Source organism: Lutra lutra, chromosome 1 (genome assembly GCF_902655055.1).
Source record: "Lutra lutra chromosome 1, mLutLut1.2, whole genome shotgun sequence".
Lineage (NCBI taxonomy): Eukaryota > Metazoa > Chordata > Mammalia > Carnivora > Mustelidae > Lutra > Lutra lutra.
Window position 1 is genome coordinate 135,734,706 of NC_062278.1, and position 25,075 is coordinate 135,759,780.

General features: G+C 44.2%; 1 protein-coding gene across 1 annotated transcript in view; it reads right to left on the reverse strand.

Moving 5' to 3' along the window:
* The window catches only part of RFTN1 (raftlin, lipid raft linker 1), a 193,654-nt gene that overhangs the window by 154,157 nt on the left and 14,422 nt on the right, over positions 1–25,075 (reverse strand). Inside the window, 1 exon segment of the mRNA XM_047737591.1 lies at positions 21,297–21,449. Coding sequence (XP_047593547.1) covers positions 21,297–21,441 — 145 coding nt within the window. The 5' untranslated portion in view covers positions 21,442–21,449.

The following is a 25,075-nucleotide window of genomic DNA, read 5'->3' on the forward strand; positions in this document are numbered from 1 at the left end:
TGGCCATAAATGTCCTCATTGCTAACACCCAGTTCCTATCATGTGGAAGTGCGTGTGTGCATACGCATGCATGTGTGCGCGCGCGCGCACACACACACACATACACACACACACACAATATTTTCTCAATGCAATTACCATGCCTATTCTTTAGGGCAGCCCATTCAACTCTGTAAGCCAGAGAAACCTACCTCAGCTCAAAAACTGGGAAAGATGGCATGATGCCAGGCCACTGGGGGTGCTACAAGGCACCAAATTTCCACAGACTGATCATCTTCTTATCCTACCTATAGAAAAACCCTGTAAGACTCAGAGTTCCTTATTATCAAAACGATTAAATAAGAGCCACAAAAGCATGCTGCGTTCTTTCGCAAGCCCTCTGTTAATTTGAAGCACTACTATTTTCCCCAACACAGCCAGCTTCTACCTCTGAGCGGGAGCTTTTCCTCAAGTCTCCCCACTTTTCTCTATCCTGCCCCATCCTCATCCCGGGTTGCCTTGGGCCCTCACCCTTGTAAACACTGCCCTTTCCTCGACTAATGCCTATGGTTCTCATAGCCCGGGCTGTGCCACATTCCACACCATTCTATCTCACAGTTAGCCACTCAGGGCAGTGAACCACTGTTTGTCAACATCCTTGCAGTGGGCGGGACCTTGCAGAAAGATCAATTAGGACACACAACTTCATTTTGCAGGTGAGGGCATGAAGGTTCAAAGAATCGTTCCTGTTTTAGGCAGTAAATCCTATCAGGCCCTCATGGACACACATCTAACTTGACTCTTCTTTGCACTTGATATCATTAAAACAGCTACCATTTACCAAGTCTTATCTATGGGCCTACCCAATGCCATATCTGATGATTTCATTTAATTCCAACAACCCAGGGAATACACTGCCATTTTACAGATAAGAAACTGAGCCTGGTGGTGGGTATTAAGGAGGGCATGTATTGCATGGAGCACAGGGTGTGGTGCATAAACAATGAATCTTGGAACACTGAAAAAATAAAAAAAATAAAAAATAAAAAGAAACTGAGACCCAGAGATGCTAAGTAACTTACTCAAGGTCACAAAATGAATGAAACAGGTCTCCCACCATGTCTGTAGGCCTCACCCCAGATCTATGCCCCACCAAAGCTCATGCTTTTAATCACTCAGCCAGTGCTAGTCCCTGATGGGCAAGGGGATGGATTGATAAATAGTGGTGGACTAATTAGTTGAAGCTGCTATTCTCCCTCCTCCCTCCAAGACACACAGGCTAGGCTAATCCTGGGGCCATGAGAAAGATGCCATCACACCCCCAGGAAGCCAGCGATGGTGAAGAGTGATACTAGGAACAATGGACTGGACACCTTCAGACATCTGGCAGCTACTTTAAAGCACTCAAGGAGAGGAGACCAAAATAATTGGCTTCCATCCAATGCAATTTTGAAACCACTGATTCACCATGAAATGCAGAGCTGAAACAGTCTTAGCCAATACCATGTTTGGAAAAATCTGTATATTATTTGAAAAAAAAAAAATCACCAGTTATCACCAATCCAACATTCCCTGTGGAGTCAGGTGGGAGACAATGTCCTGACAAGCTGGAGTTCACTCTTTCAGGATGAGGTTCTATCACAGACGGAATACACAGTTCTAGCAATCAAGAGGTGGGAGAAGGAACAGGTCTTCTTCCTAATGGATATTTTTTGTCTCCAGACCATAAAACTCTTGTATCTGCTGGTTTGGAGGTCTTGGTTCTCAAGGAAGGAATACTTCTACCAGACAATATAGCAATAGTTTCACAGAGCTGGGAGGTGAGAGAGCCCCTTGGTCATGCTGGATTATGAATGCCACAGAACCAAAAGGCTAAGAAAGTGGTTACTGTACTAGCTGGGGTGAGTGATCCTGATTTCCATGGGGAAATCAGATTGTTGCCATAAAATGGAACCCAGGGAGACTCTTGTGTGCCTCTAGTGTGCCTCTTGATACTTCCATGTCCAAGAGTAAATATTAATGGAAAACTAAGGCAACAGGGGTTGGGGACCACTAAGTATTTAGATATCTAGATTATTCCACTAGGTGATGAGTTCCAACCAGGTGAGGTGTTGGCTGAGAGCAAAAGCTAAGTCCCAACAGTCAAGCCATCCACAGCTGAGCAACACTGCAACCTCTTCCAGCTCCAGCAATCCCATATAAACCCTGTATCCTACAGACTGAACTAGAAAAATCACTCATGTTGTCCAGAGAAGGACACTGTACCACTTGGAACTTTGTGTCTCCTCTTCTTGGGGAAAGAGTAAGAGCACTGTAAGAGCAGATCACATCTTGTTAGGCAAAAACAAGGCTGTTGTGTTGTCCTGTTGAGTTAAAAACGTGAAGAAAGATGTTTAGATGCTGGGAATCTGAAGGGGTGGACTGGGCTGATCATTCAGTTACTGCCACTAAGGTCCATCCACCCTTCTAGACCCTGGTCTGTATTGTGAGTCAGTACTCTGAGAATGGCATTCCTCCTTCTCTTTTAGGTTCCTATTAAGTTCTACCAGTGGGGGCTCCAGTCGGACATTAGATGGAGGAGAGGGGAGAAGGGACCTCCTTCTCTTTGTGGCACTTCTTCCATGTGGCAACAGCTGGTTCCAACATCCAGCACCTTTCATAACTCCCAGAAGCACTGCCATGAAGTTCAATGGTAGAGGCTGAGGATAGAGCTGTTAATGAGATAGAAACAGCTTCTATCCTCAAAGCATTTAAAATTCAGCAAGGGAGAAGACACTGAACAAATAAGGAATTGTGATCAATGTTGTGAAGATGCACAGGTTCCTCCGAGAGTATGTCATGGAAGAATTATGGCCGCGGAATGGTTACATTTGGGGACTTCTGGCCATTGGCACAAATATATAAGGATAATGGCACCAAATCACATTCAGAGGATCAATTCAGACTGTGTCATCCACCTGAAGTCAACACACCTTTTAAGAAGGCTGGTGTACATGTCCAAGAATTTTCTTTTCACGTCCAAGAATTTTTCAATTCTTTTGCATTACAGAGTTTTTACACTCATTAATCATTCATTCAGACATACAACAAGCATGTCTTAGCATTAACCCTTAGCATTAAGGCTTAGCAATGAACAAGGCAAAGTCATGCCCTCTTGGAACTCATTTTATGGTTGGGGACACCCTAAATAACATCAAAACAATAAAAGAGATTCCAATGATGACAAATTCCATGAGGACAGTCAAGCAAGGAGTGAAGGTTGAAAGTGAATGGAGCAAGGGGACCCTTTTTTAGGCAGGGTCTTAAGAGAAGGTCTCTCTGAAAAGGTGGCATGTAAGCAGAGACCAGATGAGGAGAAGGAATGAACCAGAAGATGATGTGGGAGCAGAGACTTCCAGGCAGAGAGGCTCCATAACGCCATCAGAGAGAAATCCTCTAGCCATGTGACATCAGAGGTACCTGAGCAATGCCATTGTGGAAGGATGCCCTCCATCTTGGGCAGAGAGCTGTCCACTTGTTTCCAGCGAATTCTACACGCGAGACATAACTCAGTGGTTGAGTTCACATCCCCAGTCTGGCATGTGGTTATTTTTCTTTACTTTCAATTTACATTGTAAGCTGGAGAGAAATGAATTACATCCCCCTGGGTTTCTCTGTTCCGTACAATTAAGAAAAGCTATTTCTTGTCACAAGGCGGATGACGACACGAAGATTTCCCATTTTCTCTCTGCAGGGAGGCTATCATCACTCAATATTAATTGATCCTGCTTTTCATCCATAAAGCAGGGGTTGAAACAAATTTTTGGGCACAAAAACAGCAACTATTACACTATTAAGGTAAATTATTAATGGGTCTCCATTAAAGCACATTCTTGTTCACCAGGCATCAGCTGCCTCAACTCTTACAGTGTTTTTAATGGGGAAAAAATGAGTAAATTATTATATTCCTTCCTGATTCTGGATAAATCGCTGATGCCTATCTTACTCAAGGTTGCCAGGGATTCTCTACCATTTCATCACAACTAGGAACACACAGAAAGGGTGTAATATATCTTGGGTTCCCAGCAGGAGAGTATGTCAATCGAATGCAATTTTATTTTCCTGCTAGAGAGTAAAGTGAAAACAGCAAGAAGACACAAGAAACTCAAGTCAAGGAGAACTAGTACCATTTATATGCATTTTTTCCTTTTCCCAGACAAAATTTGATGTTAATTTTTAGAATATGTGTCCAGATTAGAGGGACCTAGTGAAAGAAAGGAAGGAAAGGACGGAGGAAGGGAGGGAGGGAGGAAGGGAGGGGGAAAATGGAAGAAAGAAAGAGAAAGAGAGAAAAAAAAAGGAAGGGAAAAAATTTTCTAGTTGCATCTTCAAGTAACCAGCCCACAGTGAACTGGGGACATTTGGGAAGAGACGAACATCATTACTACTGACAGGGGTGACCAGACGTTGGCATCCAGTAAAGAACAATTTTCAAATCTAAGAGAGACCTTTGGATGCCCATCTCTTCCAGCTTCTTCTTGGTCATTTATTTATCTAAGTGCTAGGGCTTTGTGGACGGGTATCCACAGAGCATTTATATCTCATCAATATGTTTAAATGTCACAAATCTTGACTTTCACAATTGGAAGGCAGGCTTAGCAATTTACATCCAAGCTGATGAATAACTGTGGTCGAAGCAGAAGGCTTTTCTGAAACATATAATTTAGTCTTGAGAAGGGAGATGCCCTGTTCAACAGGGCCTGTGGCATGAAATCAGAGAGATGCTACAGACATGGCTCAGGGCATCAAAGAAAGGGCAAAGATGGAAAAATTAACAGTAATAATTTGCTTCCAGACTAAGGGACCTGTGCCCCCAACCTCCAGCTGTGTGTTGGCTGCCTCTTCCTCTGGAAAACTGCCCTCAGCTAAACGGGAGCCACCTGGTCTGGGAGTCTAAGAGGCATGAGAGCACCAAAGCCACCAACATTGCCCCTTCTTTCTACTCACTGTGGCAGAAACTGTGGATTCTGTCAATCAAAAGCCATTTCTACCTCCCTTAAGTCAGTCTTCCTGGACTATAGAGTCTGAAAGCCAAAGCTACATTTCCTATTTACAGATGGGGAAACTGAGGCACAGAGAGGTTAAGTGACTTTCCCAAAGTCACACAGCTAACAAGTGGCTAGAACCAGAATTTGAAGTCTAGTGCAAGAGTCTGTGCCCTCAAGCACTCCACAATGCTGTCTATCCTAGAGGAACGGAGCTTTTACCATAAACTGCCTGTATGAGTTATATAACAATCTGGAACAAACTACCCACAGATTTAGTGGCTTAAAACACAAACATTTATTACCTCACAGTTTCTGTGAGTCAGGAATCCAGGTGTAGTTTCGCTGGGGGTCTCTGACTCAAGGCTTACCATGAGGGGACATCAGGGCATCATCCAAGGTTGAAAAGGGATCTCCAGTCTCCACTGGGGGTAGGACCTACATCCAAGCTTGCACACACCCATGCTGGCAGGACCCAGGTTCTCCAGGGTTGCTAGACAAGGGACCAGTTTCTCACTGGCTGTTAGTAGTTGGCCTCCCTAAGTTCTTCACCATGTGGGTCTCTCCACTGAGCTAACAACATGGCATCTGTCTTCACTCAGAGGGAGTGAGAAAGAGAGAGCAAGAGAGAGTCCAAGATAGAAACCACCCTCTTTTTGTAATCTAATCTCGGAATTGACATCCCATTCCTTTCACAATATCGTACTCACTAGAAACAAGTCACTAGGTCCTTCCACACTCAAGGCAAGGGGATTACACAAGGGCGTGAACATCCAAAGGGTCACTGGCAGCCATCTCAGAGGATGCCTACCATGCTGCTTAATATCATGGCATATTAACAATAACAATAAGCATAAAGTTGTTAACAATAATAAGCATAAAAGTTGAGTTTAAAGTTGTTTTTACCTCAGTTAAATTGGCTCTCAACTCATATTCCTTCCAATTTGAACAACAAAACCTTGGTTCCTTCACCTCCTTGGGGCACTGGACCCTTCATCTGCCTTAAGGCACATCTGACATCTCACTTTGTAGCAAAGAAAGTAAAGGGTATTAGGAGAAAAGATGGTTCTTTCTTGGATTTTAGTTATTTTGGTCTAATCCATTTATATGAAGTCCGTAGTAAGTACTGCCAAGTAGAAATAAAAATAAGTTTTTGTTTTAATTTACAGTTTCCAAATTCACAAGAAACAGTGGTAAGAAAAGGAGCAGATGGGCCACCAGTTTGGGGGATAAAGCAAGGCAATCCTGAAAACCCTCAATTCCCTTCTCCCTGTTTCTAGTCTTGGTCCTGGCATTAACTTGGCCCAGGCTGTTGGAAGAAGCAGCAAGAACTTTTCCTCCACAAGGTTACCTCACCTTGGCCAAGCAGACCATTGGTCACCAATAAAGCCAGGACAGACTGCAGCCCAGGGCATTCTGGATGCATCTACTAAGTCCCCAAAAGCTCAGCTGTGGGCATGAGCAGCCCAGACAAGTCCCTCACCCCCACAAAGCTGGCTCGATTAAGGCACTAATGCAGGGGTTTTCCGAGCTGCAGTTGGTGGGCCCAGGGATCAGACTTCCGATCTGATTTCCAGGGCCTTCCCGTGCCCACCAAACAGCAGACAAATCTCCAGCCACGCAGAGCCTACCGAGTCCAAGATAAATCATGGGAAGTTAAGGCAGATGCTTTTCCAAGACAGCACACAAGCCCTGTTAAGGCTGTGTCCACACTGGACTGGTTTCCAGATAGCAGAAAACAGACACTGGGCTAGGACATTAATAATGTAGAACTGGATGGAATGTTTTAGACACCGGTTCCTACATGGAGGGACATGATTACATTGGTAATCAGTAAACATCCAATGAATTAATTTTATCTAAAAAGCACGTCAGACAAGACTGCTTTTTCCGTTAAGGAAAGTCCATCAGACCAAGTATGCCAGCCCCCTCAGGAGCATATTATCAGTCTTGGATCAGAAGAAACATTCGTTCTACCCTGTGCCATGCCGAGTTCATGCTTACTAAGCAACTCTGAATATACCCCTGGGATGCCCCACTAAAATAATTCCCTCCCTTTTTTGGAGAAGAAGGCTGCCAAACTAATGTATCCTCCTCCTAATAAATTCTATCTATGCACCTGAAAAGTATGTTCATGCAATAGAATGGGAAAACATCTCAGCTAACTGGTAAGCATAGCAGGTATCCATCACCTATATAGGTTTCATTTATCAGAAGATCTAACCTGTAAAAACACTGAGGAACTGAGGAAATGACTTTCTAGATATAATGACAGTGACATGCAACTTAAAGCCAGAATCCTCTGCCTTTTCACACCAGAACTGCTTTTGAAAAAAATTCCAAGACGAAATTTCAACAAGCTTCCTTTCTTTGAAGGATCAGTGAAATCTGGTCAAAGTGCTGGAGAAAGCCTCTTTATAAAAATTCTTTGAAGCAATATCGCTAGAGACAATAATTAGTAGAATACATAGAACATTAACTTGTTTTCTGTTCCATTTTAACCAAATTAGGTAAAAATTATTCCCACTACAACAGCACTGCTTTTATGAATTCCACAGAAAAATAATTTGGTTTTGCTTTGACAGATAACAGTCCTCACCAAGAAATGTCATTTTACTGAAGGCAGCCTTAAGTCGCTGAAATTTACTGCTTGCACAGACCCACAGACACATACAGACACACACACGCAAACCTAAGCCTGTTCTCACACAACACTGAGGGTTGTTTCTTGGTCTGGCTTTGGATTAGCGGGGTGGAGGAAAGAGCAGAAGAATTTTTACATTAAGAAAGGAATGCAAAGAATGCCTTCCTTCCTCTTAAATCTAATCTTATTACCTCCATTAGTGAATATTTAACAATAACATTAATACTAATAGACTTGCTTGCATTATCAAAAGCAACAACAATAGAGAAGATATATTAGAGTCGCTTTGCTTGGAAAAGCTTAAAGCCATGTCACGCATATTATCTCATTTATCTTTAAAAATCCCCACAAACTCTGTAAAAGCGTATTTATCTGCAGTCAGACATGTTTTATGGGAACCGATTTCCTTACCACTCTGCATCTTCTGTATAAAAAACAGGGTTTGTTTTTAGCACACCTCCCAAACCAGAACCTCAACTCATAACTCATGCCACTGACTTCCTTTCATGAGTCTTAAAAACAAAACAAAAAAACCCAACCAACTCTTAGCAATTACAGAAACTGAAACAAAAATGAAACATGGGTAGGAAATGAAATAAGTTTACAGCCCCCAACAATGGCTGTTGCCCAAACTGAAATTAAATAAATAAACACACACGCTCTCCATGAAAACTCTGCTACACAATTTATTAATGAACGGCGGCAAAAGGAACCAGAAACTGAAAGTGGGTCAGGAGAAACTGTTTAATCTAATAGCCTGGAAATTATACTGGGAGGAACAGATGGTTTCACAGAAGTCGATGCTACCTAGAGCAGCAAGGAGCGATTTTCTAGGAAAGAAAAATGTTTCCCTACCCTACTGCACATACTATTTTCAGCAAAGGAGGAGTCTATATTCAGCACAGGATAACCTCTGGGCTTGGCACAGTGACAAAACCAGGACTAAGTGGCAGCCATCCACACGTACCCGAGTTTAGACCCAGCCTTCCAAATCTGAGCTAGAGGTCAAACAGCCCTGTTTGAAAACCAGCAACAAATGGAAGCCAACACTGTACTCTAGCGGGTTATTAACCACATTCGTGATCTTGGCAAATAAGAAAGTGGTTCCCAACCCGTGATGGACTGTGTGATCTTCACATGGCTTCCGAGCCCCAGACCCTGAGGGTCGTCGGTGGCAGCAAGACCCACAGGTCACATGCAATCAGAAGACGGAAGCTCAGGGTGTGACCTGCTCGATCTCCCTGTGATGGAGCCTCCCCATCGATAAGACAAGTTTAAGCATAACACGCAGTTGCTGTTTTCATCCCCATTACCTCATTCAGCAAAACACATAGATGAGTTCTCCCTAGAGCAGGGCTCAGTCTAAGGGAGGGCCAGCACAGTGGGGCCTTCGAATGACACGTTAGAGTCCACCAGACCTCAAACCTGTACCAGAGAGACCTGGGATACAGCCAACACTGCTTACGAGCAAAGGATTTGAAGAAGGCAAGTCTGAGTTCTGAGTCTAGCCCTATCATGTATTTGCTGTGTGACCATCAACATCTTGGGGTAACCTCTCTGAGCCCCGTTTATTCCTCCGTAAAATCAGGATCCTGTGAAGATTCATTTGCACAGAGCACAGTGTGTAGCTCATTAGTTGTTCTTACTATTGCTATTGTTATCAATAATAATAATAATAATAGTAATGATACCAATCACATCCAGGCCCATTGCTCCTTTCACAATCTTATCATCTGCAAGGGATCCTAGGCGAGCCAAAAGAGGGCACAGGCACGGAAGAGCCTTTCTGCCATTAAGATTCAGGGTTGCGCAGGAAGACTCTCCCCTAGGGATGAGCTTAAGGTTTACGGGATGCAAAGAGCCATTATCCCCAATTCAGACCAGGGGATTTCCTGCCTTACACTGTAACATCAAGAGCCAAGATGGGGCTGCCTTTGGGCCTTCCTTCTATCCATCCTCCTCCCCTCCTTTATGGCTTCTGACATTTTGCTTCAAGGTTGATTGCTTTGTTTGTTTTACCAGAAAAAGAAAAAATGCCATCTACCTCAATGACTTTATGTTCAGTTCTGCTGAAGGGCTGCAAATATTATAAATGAATTGGTTATGTTCTAAAGCTGCAGGTATCATATTTAGAGAGAGGTAATAAATACCTCATTAAGGATGGCAAAACAAACACTTCAGGGCACTTAGGCTCCATCTAAAGGAACCCCATGACGAAACCCACTTTAAACCAAGAATCCTCCTGTAATGCAAATAAACACCCCACCCCATCCCCCTAATCTTTTCCTTGCTTTCAATACCTTCCTGTGTCAGGCTTCCCTACAGAGGGGGACCCACACCTGTAGGCCCCCCGCAGCCAAGTGTCACTCCTAGCCCACTCCCTGATCCATCTCAGACTTGAGCTCATCCATTCACTCCTGTTCTAGATTTTCAACTCTAGTCATTTGTATGGGGCCTCCTTGGGCTGGCAAGGGCAAGGCAAAGGAAAAGAAAAGGGGTGCAAAGAACAGAGGTGGTGGCGGCCTTATTAAGGCAAAGGCTTCCAGAACCTTTCTGGTTCTGGTCAGCCCAGGAAGAGGCTGACCCATGTGACTGGTGGGGCCCAACCACAGCCTACAGACCTTCTAAGGCGGCATGGTTAGAACTAAGTGTGATGAGCTATGTAACTGAAAATAAAAGTCTATCTAGATATTGGGGATATAACTGAGCTCCCAATATGGCCAGTGTGCTGGCCAGAGCCACAGTTCTGTGGCAAGCCAGGCTATGCCTTCCAGCTCTTGATGACCTGGAAGCATTCACTAGCCAGGTCTCTGAGCCAAGAAGGGGCTGCCTGCAGACCCCAGACCACTGATTACAAACCCGTTGGCCAGCAAGAAACTGTTCCCTAAACCCACCTCTTACTCCTCTTCCTTAAGCAGCACCCAGTAACCACCTCGCTAACACTCATTCCCATAGATGCAGCCTGTCATCCCCGCATCCATCCTTCCCTCTTGTGTTCTCTAGCGTCCCCTTCCACAGTGGCTGGCCGGCCTCCGGGGCTGGGCTTTCAGGGAAGACAGCCTGAAGGAGGGAAAGCTTTCCCTGGATCTTGAAGGAGAGAGAAGACCCAGACTTGGAGTGTGGTGGAAGGCGGGATCGCTCCATGTGGATGGCAGTACTCGTAGAGAGAGAAGGGCAGGACTGTGTGGGTCCATTTCAGGAACAGCGAGTAGGTTCATGGAATGGCTGTTAGGAGATGGGGGGAAGCATTGATAAAAGGGAACCAAACTGAGAAGCACTGGCTTTTCTGATGGATAACCATTTAAGGTTTGGGGGTGCCCTGGGGAGGTGGCGTATCCACTAGGGACAGTTGGGTTTCAGTTACAACTCAGACAGAAAGAACTCAGAAAAGAAGGAGGTTTTTTGCAGCTCGGGGGAATTCACTGTGCGTGGCTTAGCCCAGTGGATTTCAGCGTGGTCCCCGTAGCAGCTACAGCAAGCAGAAGCATAACCTGGGAAATTGCTAGAAATGCACAATCTTGGGCCCCACCCCAGAACTTCAGAATGACAAATTCTAGGGGTAGGGGCTGAGCCACCCATGTCCCTGCAAGCCCACCAGGTGATTCTGGTGTTGCTAAAGTTTGAGAACTTTAAAGTTCTCAAAAAACTTCGAGAACTGCTAAAGTCTGGAACTGTTCATTCCAGAGCTTCCCAACCTATACCAGGTCACACAATCGCTCAGCATTCTGGGGAAAGAAACCAGACATCGGGGACCTGGAGGCAACCTGCAGGAGATTCAAACAGTCCCAAGGCTGACGGGAAACAAAATCTCAACACGTGTGACCCACCTGGAGGTAACCAGCTGGGGTGCCCACACTTATACCAACCACCTAGCACTTTACAAATGCCCACTCACTCGTTCTCAACCACAGCTGTGCACCGGCATCACCCATAGTTTCTTACAGTACTGACATCTCTGTCCCTTCCCCAAGACAGACTGAATTGGGCGGCGGGCGGGGGCGGGGGGGTGTTAGGGTGGGCATGAGAATTTTTTAAGCAAAGTTTGAGAATCATTGTATCCACCTGTACTACTTTTTGTCTTAATGAGTACGGCCTGTCCTTCCAAATATATTACAAGCTACTTAAAGGAAATAAGTTATGAGTAGGTCATAATATACAGTGAGGTGGGTAAGGATTTATTGACTTTATTTTATGCTTAAAAATCATAGCTTTTTTATTCTGCCATACCCACTCAGATAAAAGAAATCTGCACTCTACCTGGTCTTTGGAGGTTGTCTAAACGTGGACCCCAGCACCCCCTGGGAACTTGTTACAAATGCAGGTTCTCTGGCCTTGCCCCAGACCTAATGGACCAGTAACTCTGGGGCTGGGGACTGGACTTCTGGGTTCTGAAGGCCCTCTGGGTGATTCTGATTCGCCCCCAAGCTGGAGGTGACTTTAAGGAAATGATATATCCTAAAAGCTCTCCATCTTTCTCTGAAGGTTAACATTATTTTTGGGTGGTATCTTCGATCTTGCTTATCACCTCCCTTCATGACCCATGAAATCTGACAGGCTACCAGTGCCAGGAATTATAACTAGCCATTAGGCACCCAATAGGCCTCAAACACTTGAATCTGTTAATTTCTAGGCCTTAATGTAAATTATGATCCATCCTTTTATATTAGTCTTTTTCCTGATTGTGGAGCGAGATGAAAAGGACAACTTAAATCAGACAAAGATTGTTAGCTGCTTCTGTAATTGCCGAGAGGGCTAAGGTTACCCCAGACTGGAAGTTAAATAAAAACCGGACCCTAAAATGACTCAGTGTGCAAGCTGCATGTTTAGAATCAGGAATTTCATTCTGTGACATGATCATGACCACCCCAAATATATATACAGAGCTGAAGGCCAAAATGCTGGCAGCCAAAATGCAAGCATGAGCCTGGTCAGCACAATGTCTAAGCAAGAATCCCAAAGTTCAGCTCTTTAAGACCTCTTGGACAGGAAAACCACAAGTCAGGAATTTTTAAATGTGGCAATGTGAACTAATCCTAGAAATTGTAATGCATGTCACAGGAATGCTTTATTTACAAGAATTTAGGAGGAGAAACAGAACATGAGCCTGAAGAAGACAGGCAATGGAGCAGGAGGATCTTTTCAACTTTCTCATGTTGAAGCCCTTCAACTTCGCTTCAGTCCAGCCAGTGCACAAGAGATCCAGGAACCATGAGAGCCCAGAGCGACGGCTCCAAACATCCATCATGCTGCTGGCCGAGAGCAAGTGGGTCTTGAAACTCAAGATCTGCATTTGCTCCTCTACACCATGAAGGTAACTACATAGCCCCTGAGATTGTTGTTAGTTTTTAAAATCGATGAATACAGGGTGCATGGGTGGCTCAGTAGGTTAAATCTCTGCCTTCGGCTCAGGTCATGATCCCAGGGTCCTGGATCGAGCCCTGCATTGGGCTCTCTGCTCAGCAGAGAGCCTGCTTCCTCCTTTCTCTGCCTGCCTCTCTGCCTACTTGTGATCTCTGTCTGTCAAATAAATAAATAGAATCTTAAAAAAATTTCTTTAGAAAAAAAATAAAATTGACGAATATAACACTTGGTGCTGAATAAACAATAGGTCTTACTATGACATGTAAAAAAATGAAGCTCCTAATTCTCTCGCATTGTTGTTGGAAATGTTCAATGGTGCAACTATTTTGGAAAACAGTTGGCAGTTCCCTACAAAGGTAAACATACATTTACCAAACAATCCAGCAATTCCACTCCTACTTATTTACCCAACTGAGATGAAAACATATGTCCACACAAGACTTGCTCACAAATGTTCATAGCAGGTTTTTTGATAATAGCCCCAAACTGGAAACAGCCCAAATGTTCAATTAAACCAATCATGGCACAGCTAAACAATGGAATCTTATTCAGAAACAAAAGGGAATGAGCTCTTAATACATATGACAGCCAGACAAATCACAAAGAAGTCAGACACAAAAGATGATACACTGTATGATCCCATTCCTATGTTGTTCTAAAAGAGGCAAAACTAATTTATTGTGACAGAACACAGATCAGCAGTTGTCTGGAGCATGGGCTAAGGGGAGGCATGAGGGAATTTTCTGGGGTGACAGGAAAGTTCTCTATCTAAAGTGTGCTGATGGTTACATGGGTGGTTATAATTATTAAAACTCATCAAACCACACAATTACTATGGGTGTATTTCATGGCTCAGAAGTTGTACCTTAATACATGTATGTGAACAAATACACTGAGACACCATTCAGTGCATCTGACAGGTAGGCACTGGGCGCTCTTTCATGAGCAGTAGAAAAATCCTGTGTGAAAGAGTAAATCCTGTGTGAAACACTGGGTTCTGGTACCACTTACTGCATACCAAGGCAATTATCTCTTCTGGAAAAAAAAGGAGGGGGAGGGAAGGGGAGGAGAAAATTATGCTTTCCTTCTGACTCCCAGTGCTACTTGGATGTTGGAGTGAATGTGTCATTTGAAAATTCCTTAAAATGAATCTGAGCATCCAGTGGGTAGGCACCCAGCACACCACCCACTCCTCCAGTCCCTACTTTCCCTTACTGGCCAGCCAGTCCCCGGGACCACCTCCTGATCTCTCCTGACTCCCCACCCACTCCTCTTGTCCCCCTGCCACTCTCTCAAGAGAGGCCCACTTTCACCCCTTGTCTGATGACTGCAACGGCTTCTCCTTCTCCAGTTTTACCTTTTTCTTTCTCCTTCATTGTAAACCCAGAGCAAGCATTCCAGAATGTGAATTTAATCATGTCACCCACCCTCTTCCCACCTTAAAAACCTTCAGCATTCTTGAGAAAGCTAGACTTCTCAGTCCAAGACCTAAAATCTTTAGTCATCTGACCTCCACTTACTTCTCCCAAAGGTCATACTCCAACCTAACTGAACTGCCTACAGCTTCCCATATATGCAATGTTGTCTTCAGGTTCTGACCTTCCCAAAGGTTGTCCTGAAAAGACCATCTTCTTCCACTCTCAATCTTCTGCCTGGCTAAATCCAAATACGCCTAAAGATCTCAAGTCTTCCTCATCACACACACACTTCCAACAAGACTGGGGGCTACCATGACCCTTCTATCACCATCACAATAGCATCAAGTCCTATAATCACCTGGTTCTTCATCTGTAAGGGATGTGAACCAATCTAGACTAGTGGATTAGACTGATGCTATGGGCTGAATGTGTCCCTTTCAAAAGTCCAACCCCAATGTGACTGTCTGTTGTAAGTAACTAAGGTTGAGTGAGGGCATAAGAAAGGGGCTTTAATCTGATATGATTCATGTCCTTATAAGAAGAGACTTGACAGGGCACCTGGGTGGCTCAGTCAGTTAAGTGTTTGTCTCCAGCTCAGGTCTCGATCCCAGGGTTCTGGGATAGAGCCCCGTGTTAGGCTCTCTGCTCACCATGGAGCCTGCTTCTTCCTCTCTCTCTCTGCCTGCCACTCTGCCTGCTTATATGCTCTCTCTCTGTGTCAAATAAAATAAATAAAATCTTAAAAAAAGAAGAAGAAGAAGAAGAAGAAGGGACATGAGAAAACTCACTCTTTGTCCCTCTCTCTCGGCCATGTGAGGACACCACAAGAAGGTGGCCATCTATAAGCCAGGAAGACAACTCTTACCAGACCCAACCATGCTGGCCCTCTAATCTCAGTCTTTCAGCCTCCAGAACTGTGAAAAAATAAATTTCTGTGGTTTAAGCTGCCCAGTCTGGAGTATTTTGTTATGGCAATAGATCTAATGAAGGCAACTGGGAATACCTCCTGTGTGGTTCATCCGTATGTCCTCAGAACACAACATTTGGCCTCTGGTCAACATTCAGTAAGTGTCTGTGGAATCAATGAATTGTCATCTTACGGTCCCTACTGGACCCATAGGCAAAATTTCATAATAAAATGGCCCACTTATCTGAATCAGAAATGCAGATTCAGACCTGGACCCAAATTACCCTCCCTCGAAAACAGACTAGAGAAGCACAGCCCCACAGAACTTACTATGATGGTGGCTATGGTTTCTACCTGCACTGTCCAATACAGGTGTCGCCTGCTACATTGGCTGTTAAGCACTTGAAATGTGGCTAGAGTGACAGACGAGTTGAATTTTTAATTTTATTTCATTTTAATTATTACATTTAAACAGACACATGGCTGGTGGCTCCTGTATAGGACAGCATAAGACCACATGTTTTGAGCAAAATCAAGCCCTGGGCACTAACCTCATTATTCAGGTCATTCCTGTGCCAACTGTCCCCAGCACCAAACATGTATAAAACACAACAGATTCTCATGGAGCTGACACAGGTAGCTTTCAAGTGGCATGAGAGGGCCCTGGCACAGAGAAGCTGGCAAAACATATGTATGAAAGGGATAACGAGGCACCATTTTGCCAAGAAGAGACTGTGGTGCCTTATGGGCCTCTATCTGTAATGAAACCCATCAAAGGCATGTTCATCCCTTGGTGACCAGACTTTACTGAAAATTTAAGACCCAATCAAATCATTCAGAATTGAGATTTTTTTTTTTAAGATTTTATTTATTTATTTGACAGACAGAGATCACAAGTAGGCAGAGAGGCAGGCAGAGAGAGAGAGAGAGGAGGAAACAGGCTCCCTGCTGAGCAGAGAGCCCGATGAGGGACTCGATCCCAGGACCCTGAGATCATGACCTGAGCCAAAGGCAGTGGCTTTAACCCAGTGAGCCACCCAGGCGCCCCAGAATTGAGATTTTTGACAGCTTCTGTGCTTCACTTCAAGAATCCCGCTGCTTTTCACCTCAGTCAGCCCAACAAACGAGGTTGAGGGTTCCAGTATCATCCCCAGTAGCACTGAGCTCTAAGTAAGAGACAAATGGAGCAGTGTGAATTCTGATTTTGACTTTTATAAAAGTGCACATGTCCCCTTCCTGCCTAAGCCACTGGGTAGGAAGGGCCTACACCCTTTCTCCGACTTATAATTTATTAGTTAAATGAACATTTTCTCCATGAGAATGAAATCTATCAAGTGCTACTTAAAAATCTTCCACGGCACCAAAACTGCATGGAAGAGGAATAGCCTTATGGCCCTCAACATCATAACATAACTTTTCTAAAGAGAACATTCTATTTGGTGGTAAAGCCTATTTGTCTACTGCCTTGCCTTTTATGAGGCACAAGAGCTCCGGGGCCCAAGAGGTCAAAGTTTATATTTCAGCCCCATCACTTCCTAGCACTGCATCTTCAAAAAAGTTACTTAACTTCTCTGAGTGTTGGTTACCCATCTGCAGAAAAGGAATGCGTGCACTCGTATACCTCGCTGGGTTTCTGTGAGAATAAATGACATAAGAAGCCCCACAAAGATGAATGTTAATTTGTAATAAACCAAACATAAATGACCCAATGTTCTCTAACAGGTGAATGGATAAACAAACTGTGGTATATCCACACAAGAGAATGCTATCAGTCATAAAATAAGAATGTGAACTACTATAGACAAAACAATACAGATGGGGCATCTGGGTGGGTCAGTCAGTTAAACAACTGCCTTCAGCTTAGGTCATGATCCTGGGGTCCTGGGATCGAGCCCCGCATTGGGATCCCTGCTCAGTGAAGAGTCTGCTTCCCCCTCTCCTTCTGCCCCTCCTCCCCACTTGTGTGTACGTTCTCATTCTCTCTCTCTCTCTCTCTCAAATAAATAAATAATCTTTAAAAATTAAAAAAAAAAAAACACAAATGAGGGGCGCCTGGGTGGCTCAGTGGATTAAAGCCTCTGCCTTCGGCTCAGGTCATGATCTCAGGGTCCTGGGATCGAGCCCCGCATCAGGCTCTCTGCTCAGCAGGGAGCCTGCTTCCTCCCTTCTCTCTCTCTGCCTACTTGTGATCTATCAAATAAATAAAATCTTAAAAAAAAAAAACCCACAATGAATCTCAAAATAAGTAAGCTGAGTAGAAAAAGACACACCAAAAAGAGTATGTACAACATGAGTCCACTTATAGAAAATCCTAGAAAATAAAATCAGTGATGGAAAGTGTATCATTGGTTTTCTGGGGAAGGAGGGATGCAAAAAATAGGAGTGATTACAAAGGGGCATGAAGAAACTTTGTGGGGGGCGGAAATGTTTTGCATCTATGCAACTATGATGAGGTCACAGTTTCCTTAGTTTGAACATTTTAAATACATGCAGTGTAATATGCTTAAATTATATTTCCATAAAGTTGAAAAAGTTGGGAAGACATAATGAGCCATCACAGGACTGAGCACATAGTATGTTCTCAACCAATGCTGGCTCCATTCTGGAGCAATAGCAAGTGATCCCATTAGAACTTCTGGAAAAGAATTTGACGGGCTGCCAGGGAAGCAAGTCAGCCTATGTAGTACTTTGGTTTACTCAAACCCAGTTACTTAGGACATGCTCTTCTCAGCTAAAAAGTGTGAACAAGAAAGACGCACAGAAAGATAAGCAAGGCTTGATCTTTGCCCTCGAGGAAACACAAATACGTTTAATGTATGATGTAATAAAATTGTCGTAAGGCTGGTACTGACAAACGGGAGGCATGCCGAAGAGAGTAATGGCGATGGGATGGATGTCGGGAAAGAACTGTTTCCGGTGGGTGGGACTCTGGAAGGAATGAGGGGTGGGGCGGGCCCTGTGTAGGAGTGGAAGCTGGGTTGAGGGTGGGGGACACAGCCCACTCCTCCAAGGCAGGAGTAGGGGAGGGTCCACAAAGGGCAAGGCTGAGCTGGGGAAGGCCCTGAGCACCAGGAGGGCTCTCCAGGGCGTCAAGGGAACGAGCTAAAGGATTCAGCATGATCAGATTTGTGTTTTACACAAATCTAGAGGGCCATCTGGCAATTTATCAAGAGTCCTGACATTCATATCTTTCAACTCAGTAATTCCTGAGGAAATAATCAAAAATGCACACAAAGATTTATGGACAGTGCTGCTTATCACAGCATTATTTATAATAGCCCAAAGCCCGAAATAACTTAAATGTCCAATAAAAGAAGACCGTTAAATAAATTATGGTATGCTGAGTGATTAAATCATATATAGCCATTAAATCATATTTTGAGAACATATGGTACGACAGGGTACTGCCTCACTGTACAATGTTAAGCTACAAAAAAGCAGGGCACGAAAATATATATTAAGTATTCATTCAACAAATATTTATTGATTATCCACTATGTGCCAGGCACTGTTCTAACTATTGAGGGTATAGCAGAGGGTAAAACAGACACAACCCTGAACTTATTAGAAGGATTCTACCATCTAATGAAAGAAGGCAGACCACAAATATGGCAACAAAGAACAGTAAGTGAAGTATACAGCATGTCAGATGATAGGAAGTGTCATGGGGAAAATCAAGAGTGCAAAGGAATGGAGAGTCAGGGGGTAAGTAGAAATTTTAAACAGGTGGTCAAGGAAGGTTTTGTTTCAAAGAAAAGAGGGAGTTAAGGGTTTGAGCCAAGGGTGTATCTGGGAGGACTCCCAGGCAGAGGGACAAGTAGTGCAAAGGCCCTGAGGAGGCCTGGAGGGTTCAAGAAACAAGAAGGCTGGAATGGCAGATCACACAGGACAAACATCCAGGGCATGAGGATGGAGAACAGGGAGGGGAGCCACAGCAGGGCTTCGAGTGGAAAAGTGACATGATCTCTAGGGGACAAGGGTAGAAGAAAGAGATCAGTTGGGATTTGTCTGACATTTTCCTAACTTTTTTATAATGGAGGTATGTTCATTTCATAATCAGAAAACAAAAGGTAATTCAATCAAAGAAAGCACAGTGCAGCAAGGCAGCAAACAAATCAGGAGGTGAGGGAGATAACTCCGGTGTCAGTGACAGAGAAATGTGTACACAGAGGAGGGCACAGCTTCATGAAGGTCTCTGTGAGTTAAACATACTCTTCTTAATAATAAAGGATGCAAATATATATATATATTTGTGAAAAAAGAATCCCCCCATATTCTCAACTTCCTAACAATCAATACTTAACATGTTGTCCTATTTCCTTTCGTCCTCTTCTCCTACACACACTTTGGTTTTCTCCTTCGTCATTCTATAAGGCCTGAACTGTGCAGGCACTCAAATGTTCACCAAATAATGGATGACCAAATGCTCCCAACGATTTTGTGTACAGATTTGCTTTTGTTACATCAGCTACATTACAGGCATTTTCAAAAGCAGTTTCAACAGGCTTGGGTGACACAATGGAAATTGTGGGTAAGGACAAGGCATGGTCATCGATGACTAAGGTGCCAAGTCTGTTTGAGAGGATGGTGGTGACATGATTACCCAGGGCACCATCAAAAAGCCCCATCTGATGAGAAAGACGCAGGGCTCAGTGTGTGTGACACGCAGGGGTAGACCAGAAGTCCCTGCGGAGACCCCCAGCCAGCCATGTCTCTCAGGGATCAAGAGGCGGTGGGAGGCTAGGCACAGAGACGGTCGTGGCAGGAACAGGAGTGGATGAAACACTAGCTGCTCCACTACGTGCCTATACTGTGCTAAGAGCTTCTCAGGCCCGTCCTCCTCTGGTCTCCACAGCAGCCCTGCGAGGCGGGTATTCATGTGCTCATCTGACCGAAGCCACAGCAGAACCAGACTCAAACCCCAACTATGAGGGCTTTTCCCACGAATTCTCTTCTCTGCTAATAGAAGCTTAAAATATGCCCAGCAGCCCAGGAAGAAAGTGGCAAGTTGTTTGAGTTAGTTAGCACTCCTATTTGTGTGCAACTTGTAGGGACTGCCTCCTACACCAAAAGAATGATCTTTCCTCTTCTGAAGACACATTTTATTTTAAGGTTTTATTTATTTGAGAGAAGAGAGAGAGAGAGGGAGCACAAGCAGGGGGAGTGGGAGAGGGAGAAGCAGCCTTCCTGCCCAACAAGGAGTCTCACACGGGACTCGATCCCAGGACGCTGGGATCATGATGTGAGCAGATGCTTACAATTACTTAAAATTATAGTCTGTTGAGGTTTTTTGTTGCTTTGTTTTTTTTATGAGTGTGAGTCTTCTCTCGCACTAGGTAAGAGGCTCCAGGAAACCTGAACAGACTGCACGATCCCCCCACAGCAACAGCCCAACATTGTGCACACAGTTGTGCTCATCAAATGCTCTGGGTGAAAACACTATCACTTGCCAGTCACCCCAGAGCCACTGTGACACTGTTAGTGGGGTGACCCAGACACCCTGTAGCTCAGACAAGGGGAAGCCAAGCCTGGATGGACAAGCACTCTTGAAAGATGCCAGACAACAGGCAGGTAAATTTGGGTGGACAAGCACATTAATAGGGGATAAGGTAAATTTTCCTTTTGCACACAGCTGGCTACGATACCGAGTCTGCAAACTAGTTGCCTGTGGGCTAAACGCGGACCTCCTGCAATGTCTGTACGAGTTGACTCATGCCTGCTTTTAACTTATTACATTATAAATTAGTTACTATCTTTTAAAAAGTGAAAAGTTCCACATAAAAATCTGGATTTCTGTAAGCAGTACCTTTTCAAAGGTCCAACTTTTCCAGTTCCCCATAGCCGCCCCCCACAACCCTGCTCATCTCCTCCTCCTCCTCCTGGGACAGGGTGGGAGGGGACCTCTGGCATGGAGCTGGGTCTGAGCTCTCCAGCCACTGGGAGCTAGGGCCACCTGTACTCACCAGCACTCAAGGTCGTGAACTCCAAGAAGCGGTATTCGTAGGACACATCTATCTTGGTTTCCACCTGAGGCCTCTTTAAAGTCGAATAGATGTTTCCAGGCCGTTTGTCATCGCGTTTCTCAAACTTGTTCAATCCACAACCCATTTCAGCAGCTGCCAGCAAAACCAAAAAAAGGACAAGAGAGTGATTTTTTTCCCCTGAGATTTTGTTTTTAAACACCACAGTATAAAAGACCCCATATGTCCCTGAAGACTACATGGAGGACCTCAGCCTCTATGGAACCCAGAGTATAATTCAGTGTCTGACCCCAACATGGAGGAGCTATGCACAGGGCTCAGGCTGGCTTCTCCTTCTGTGAGGACACCATTACCAGCCATCCAGCACTTCTATAATGACACCAAAACCATACCTGCTTTCTATCTTTTTTCCCCTAGCTGGGGAAAATAATACCTCAGAGCGCCTCAGTTCCACTCTAATCTGTACACATGATTAAAAAATGAGATCTTAAAAGCAATATGGTACATTATGGTGTCAGCCCATCTGAAAAGAAAAAACAAAACAAGAGACGTGTCACTTTTGCTGTGATTGCTAAGAGAGAATAATAAGTTGTTGGCACAATTTCCAAACTCCAACAGTAATTATTTAGACAGGAATTTATATTCATAAAACATCTCTAAAAGTAGACAGTGGTATTTTGATGGGCCTCATCTAAAAGTCCCCCTTTTATTCTTTTTAGACCAAACCACAGGAAATAATAGTATGCTTCCATGCTCTTAGAGAGTCATTTTAGACCAAAATGAAGACTGGCTTGAACACTAATAGCAGGGCCAGAGAAATTGGAAGCAGAAATCCACGCGTATTAGAGCGAAGATCTGTGGCGACGGTTTGAAAGAAAAATGGAGAAATGTTAGGATAATGTGCATGTTAGGGTGGGCTCAGCTCCCAGCCTTTTGAGAGATTAAAAATAAGGAGGGTTCTCTGTTTATTTAGGCAGATTGACATCCATGAAACGACTTTTTATCCACTCCCCAGACGTCAGCAGAAGATATTTTCCTTTTGTGCACGGCGCATGACCAGTACTTCCCCCTTTCTCTGGGGTACCAGAGCTGCCATCAGAACATATTTCACAAAAATATGAACTGGCCAAGAATATCACAAACAGAAACGTGGTGACTGCTTCCTTTTAGAGATAAGAATTTCCTTTTGCTTAATCCATTCACAAGGTACCCAGCTTCCTAGGGCAAACTGGCAAGTTCCAGAAAAACAAAACGACCCTCAGAAAAGCAATGAGTGTTTAGGGGGTAGGGAGCAGTGGAAGAGAGTGGTATCGTGACAACCAGGCTATACTTTTCAGTAATTAAAAAAAAGTCTGGAAGGATGGATGAGAACAGGAAGGCTTACTTATGCCTTAATAAGGGAACATTAGTGTCCAAAGGGCCAGGGCAGACGTGATTTATGTGCAATCTGCATGAACTGATTACTTGTAAAATACTCTGTAGGTCTGCAGATAGAACAGCTGATATATACAGAGGCTGCATATTTAACTACTAAAAAGCAAGCCAAGTGGCATCTGCTGAGGCTAAGCAGAAGAGAAGTGGACAGGAAGGCTCCTGTGTACTGGGGAACAGGTGACCTAGCAAGATGAACACTGTTACCACCCGAACAGAACTGGAAATAACCCAGAGGCTCACCAAGTAAGTCACTTACACACCTACCTCCCTAAAAGAGACTGAGAGTTTGGGGCCCTCAAAAAAAGAATCATCTCCCTCAATAATGCTCCCATTCTTGTTATCCTATTAGGTCAATTCTAGCATTAGAGATTCATTTCTTTGAAATCAGAATCGGGGGCGCCTGGGTGGCTCAGTGGATTAAGCCGCTGCCTTCAGCTCAGGTCATGATCTCAGGGTCCTGGGATCGAGCCCCACATCAGGCTCTCTGCTCAGCGGAAAGCCTGCTTCCCCCTCTCTCTCTGCCTGCCTCTCTGCCTACTTGTGACCTCTCTCTCTGTCAAATAAATAAATAAAATCTTTAAAAAAAAAAAAAAAGAAATCAGAATCGTTGCCCCTTAGGATCTCCTTTGAAACCACAGATATGTCTATAGGAAGAGCAACAAACTAAGCTTATGGTAGCCACTAACATTTTAGTATAATTTATTATTTTCTATGTTTGTCTATATTATATGTCTACATTATATTTCTATGTATAATTTATTATGTTCTATGTTCTATGTTCCCTGACAATCAAGAAAAAAGAGGAGAGGATTACCAGGATGAGCAAAAAGACTCGAAAAAGTTAAGGAGGTGGAAGGAGGTGGGGGATGGTGTTCCAAGAAGCATCAGAAAAATTCTCCCGATTTTAAACTTGGAGTTTAAGGTTTCAGTCAGATTGTCCCAAACTTAAGATCTCTGCCCAATTCCACCCCGAAGGGCACTGTGCTTGATTCACAGGACACGACAAGGTTCTGGGTAAATAATGCATGTGATCTGACACAGAAAAGATAAACAGTTCCAGCTTGCAGCAAAACAGCAGTATGGGTGAATCTTCAAGGTCTCAAACTTAGGGATTCATTTCTTTGGAATACGTGCAACACTGGTAAAGCAACTGCTTTTATAGCATGACTCTCTCTGAGAAGGTTGACATATGAAGCAATTGTGAGTCAATAAAACCTTAGTGTGAATTAGTTCCTCCTCCTCTTTTGTGGTGAGGGCCCTACCTTATTTACTCCTGGCACACCTGTGTTCCTTCTAGTTCCTTCCTGTGTTCTTCTACCATCCCCCTCCACTGTCAAAATAGTAAAGATTTTCATATCACTCTAAAAATAGCTACCACAGTCCCAACAATGCTCAAACAAGGAAGATCTAGCTTACAAAATTGGGAAAAATAAGACAGAAGAGTGCCTAACATTACTGTTTACTATGTGAGGTTCCCATGCTCATGCTAGAATCCCACAAGGAGCTTGGGGCAAGGGATGGGTATGGGCCTTTGAGAGCAGTGAAAGGTAGGAGGTAGCGGGAAGAGTAGAGGGCACGCATTCAGGGAGCATCTATCTCAGTGGAAGCACATCTCCCTCAGGAATTAAGGTCTCTAGTAGGGCAGAAGGTAAATGGTCAGGATAATGGCTTTGAAATATGGCCCCCTAATCCTTTGACACTCCTGCCATTGAAAGGTGGGGTCTACATCACCACCTTGAATCTGGGCTCCATGGTTGCCTGACCAATACAATACAGCAGAATAACACAGTGCCAGCTTCTGGACCTGGGCCTCAAGAAACTAGAAGCACCTACTTCTTGATCCTTGGGATGCCTGTTCTTGGTTCCCAGCCACCATGCCAAGAGGAAGCCCAAGCAGCCCCAAAGGGAGGCCCATGTGGAGAGGAACCTATAGCCAGTACCAACTTGCCAGCCATCTTGCTGGTGAGCCATCTTAGAAACTGAGCCTTTGCCTCAGTCAAGACACTGACACCATGTAAGGCAGAGACGAGCTGTTTTCACCAAACCCTACCAAAACTGCAGATCCCTGAGCAAAATACACCATTGTTTCTGTTCTAAGCCTTTAAGTTTTAGGGTGATTCATCATTCAATAGTTAACTTATTCACCAAGTTTGTTCAAAATGACCATGGCCCGCTGCCTCCTCAGGAGAACACCAGTCGAGATTGCCTACATTTAGGGCCCTGATTTACCCATCTACACTCCGAAGGACACTTTGGTTGTTCCAGCTGATTATGAATAAAGTGCCTATAAACACTCACAGAGGCTTTTATGAGGACATAAGTTTCAT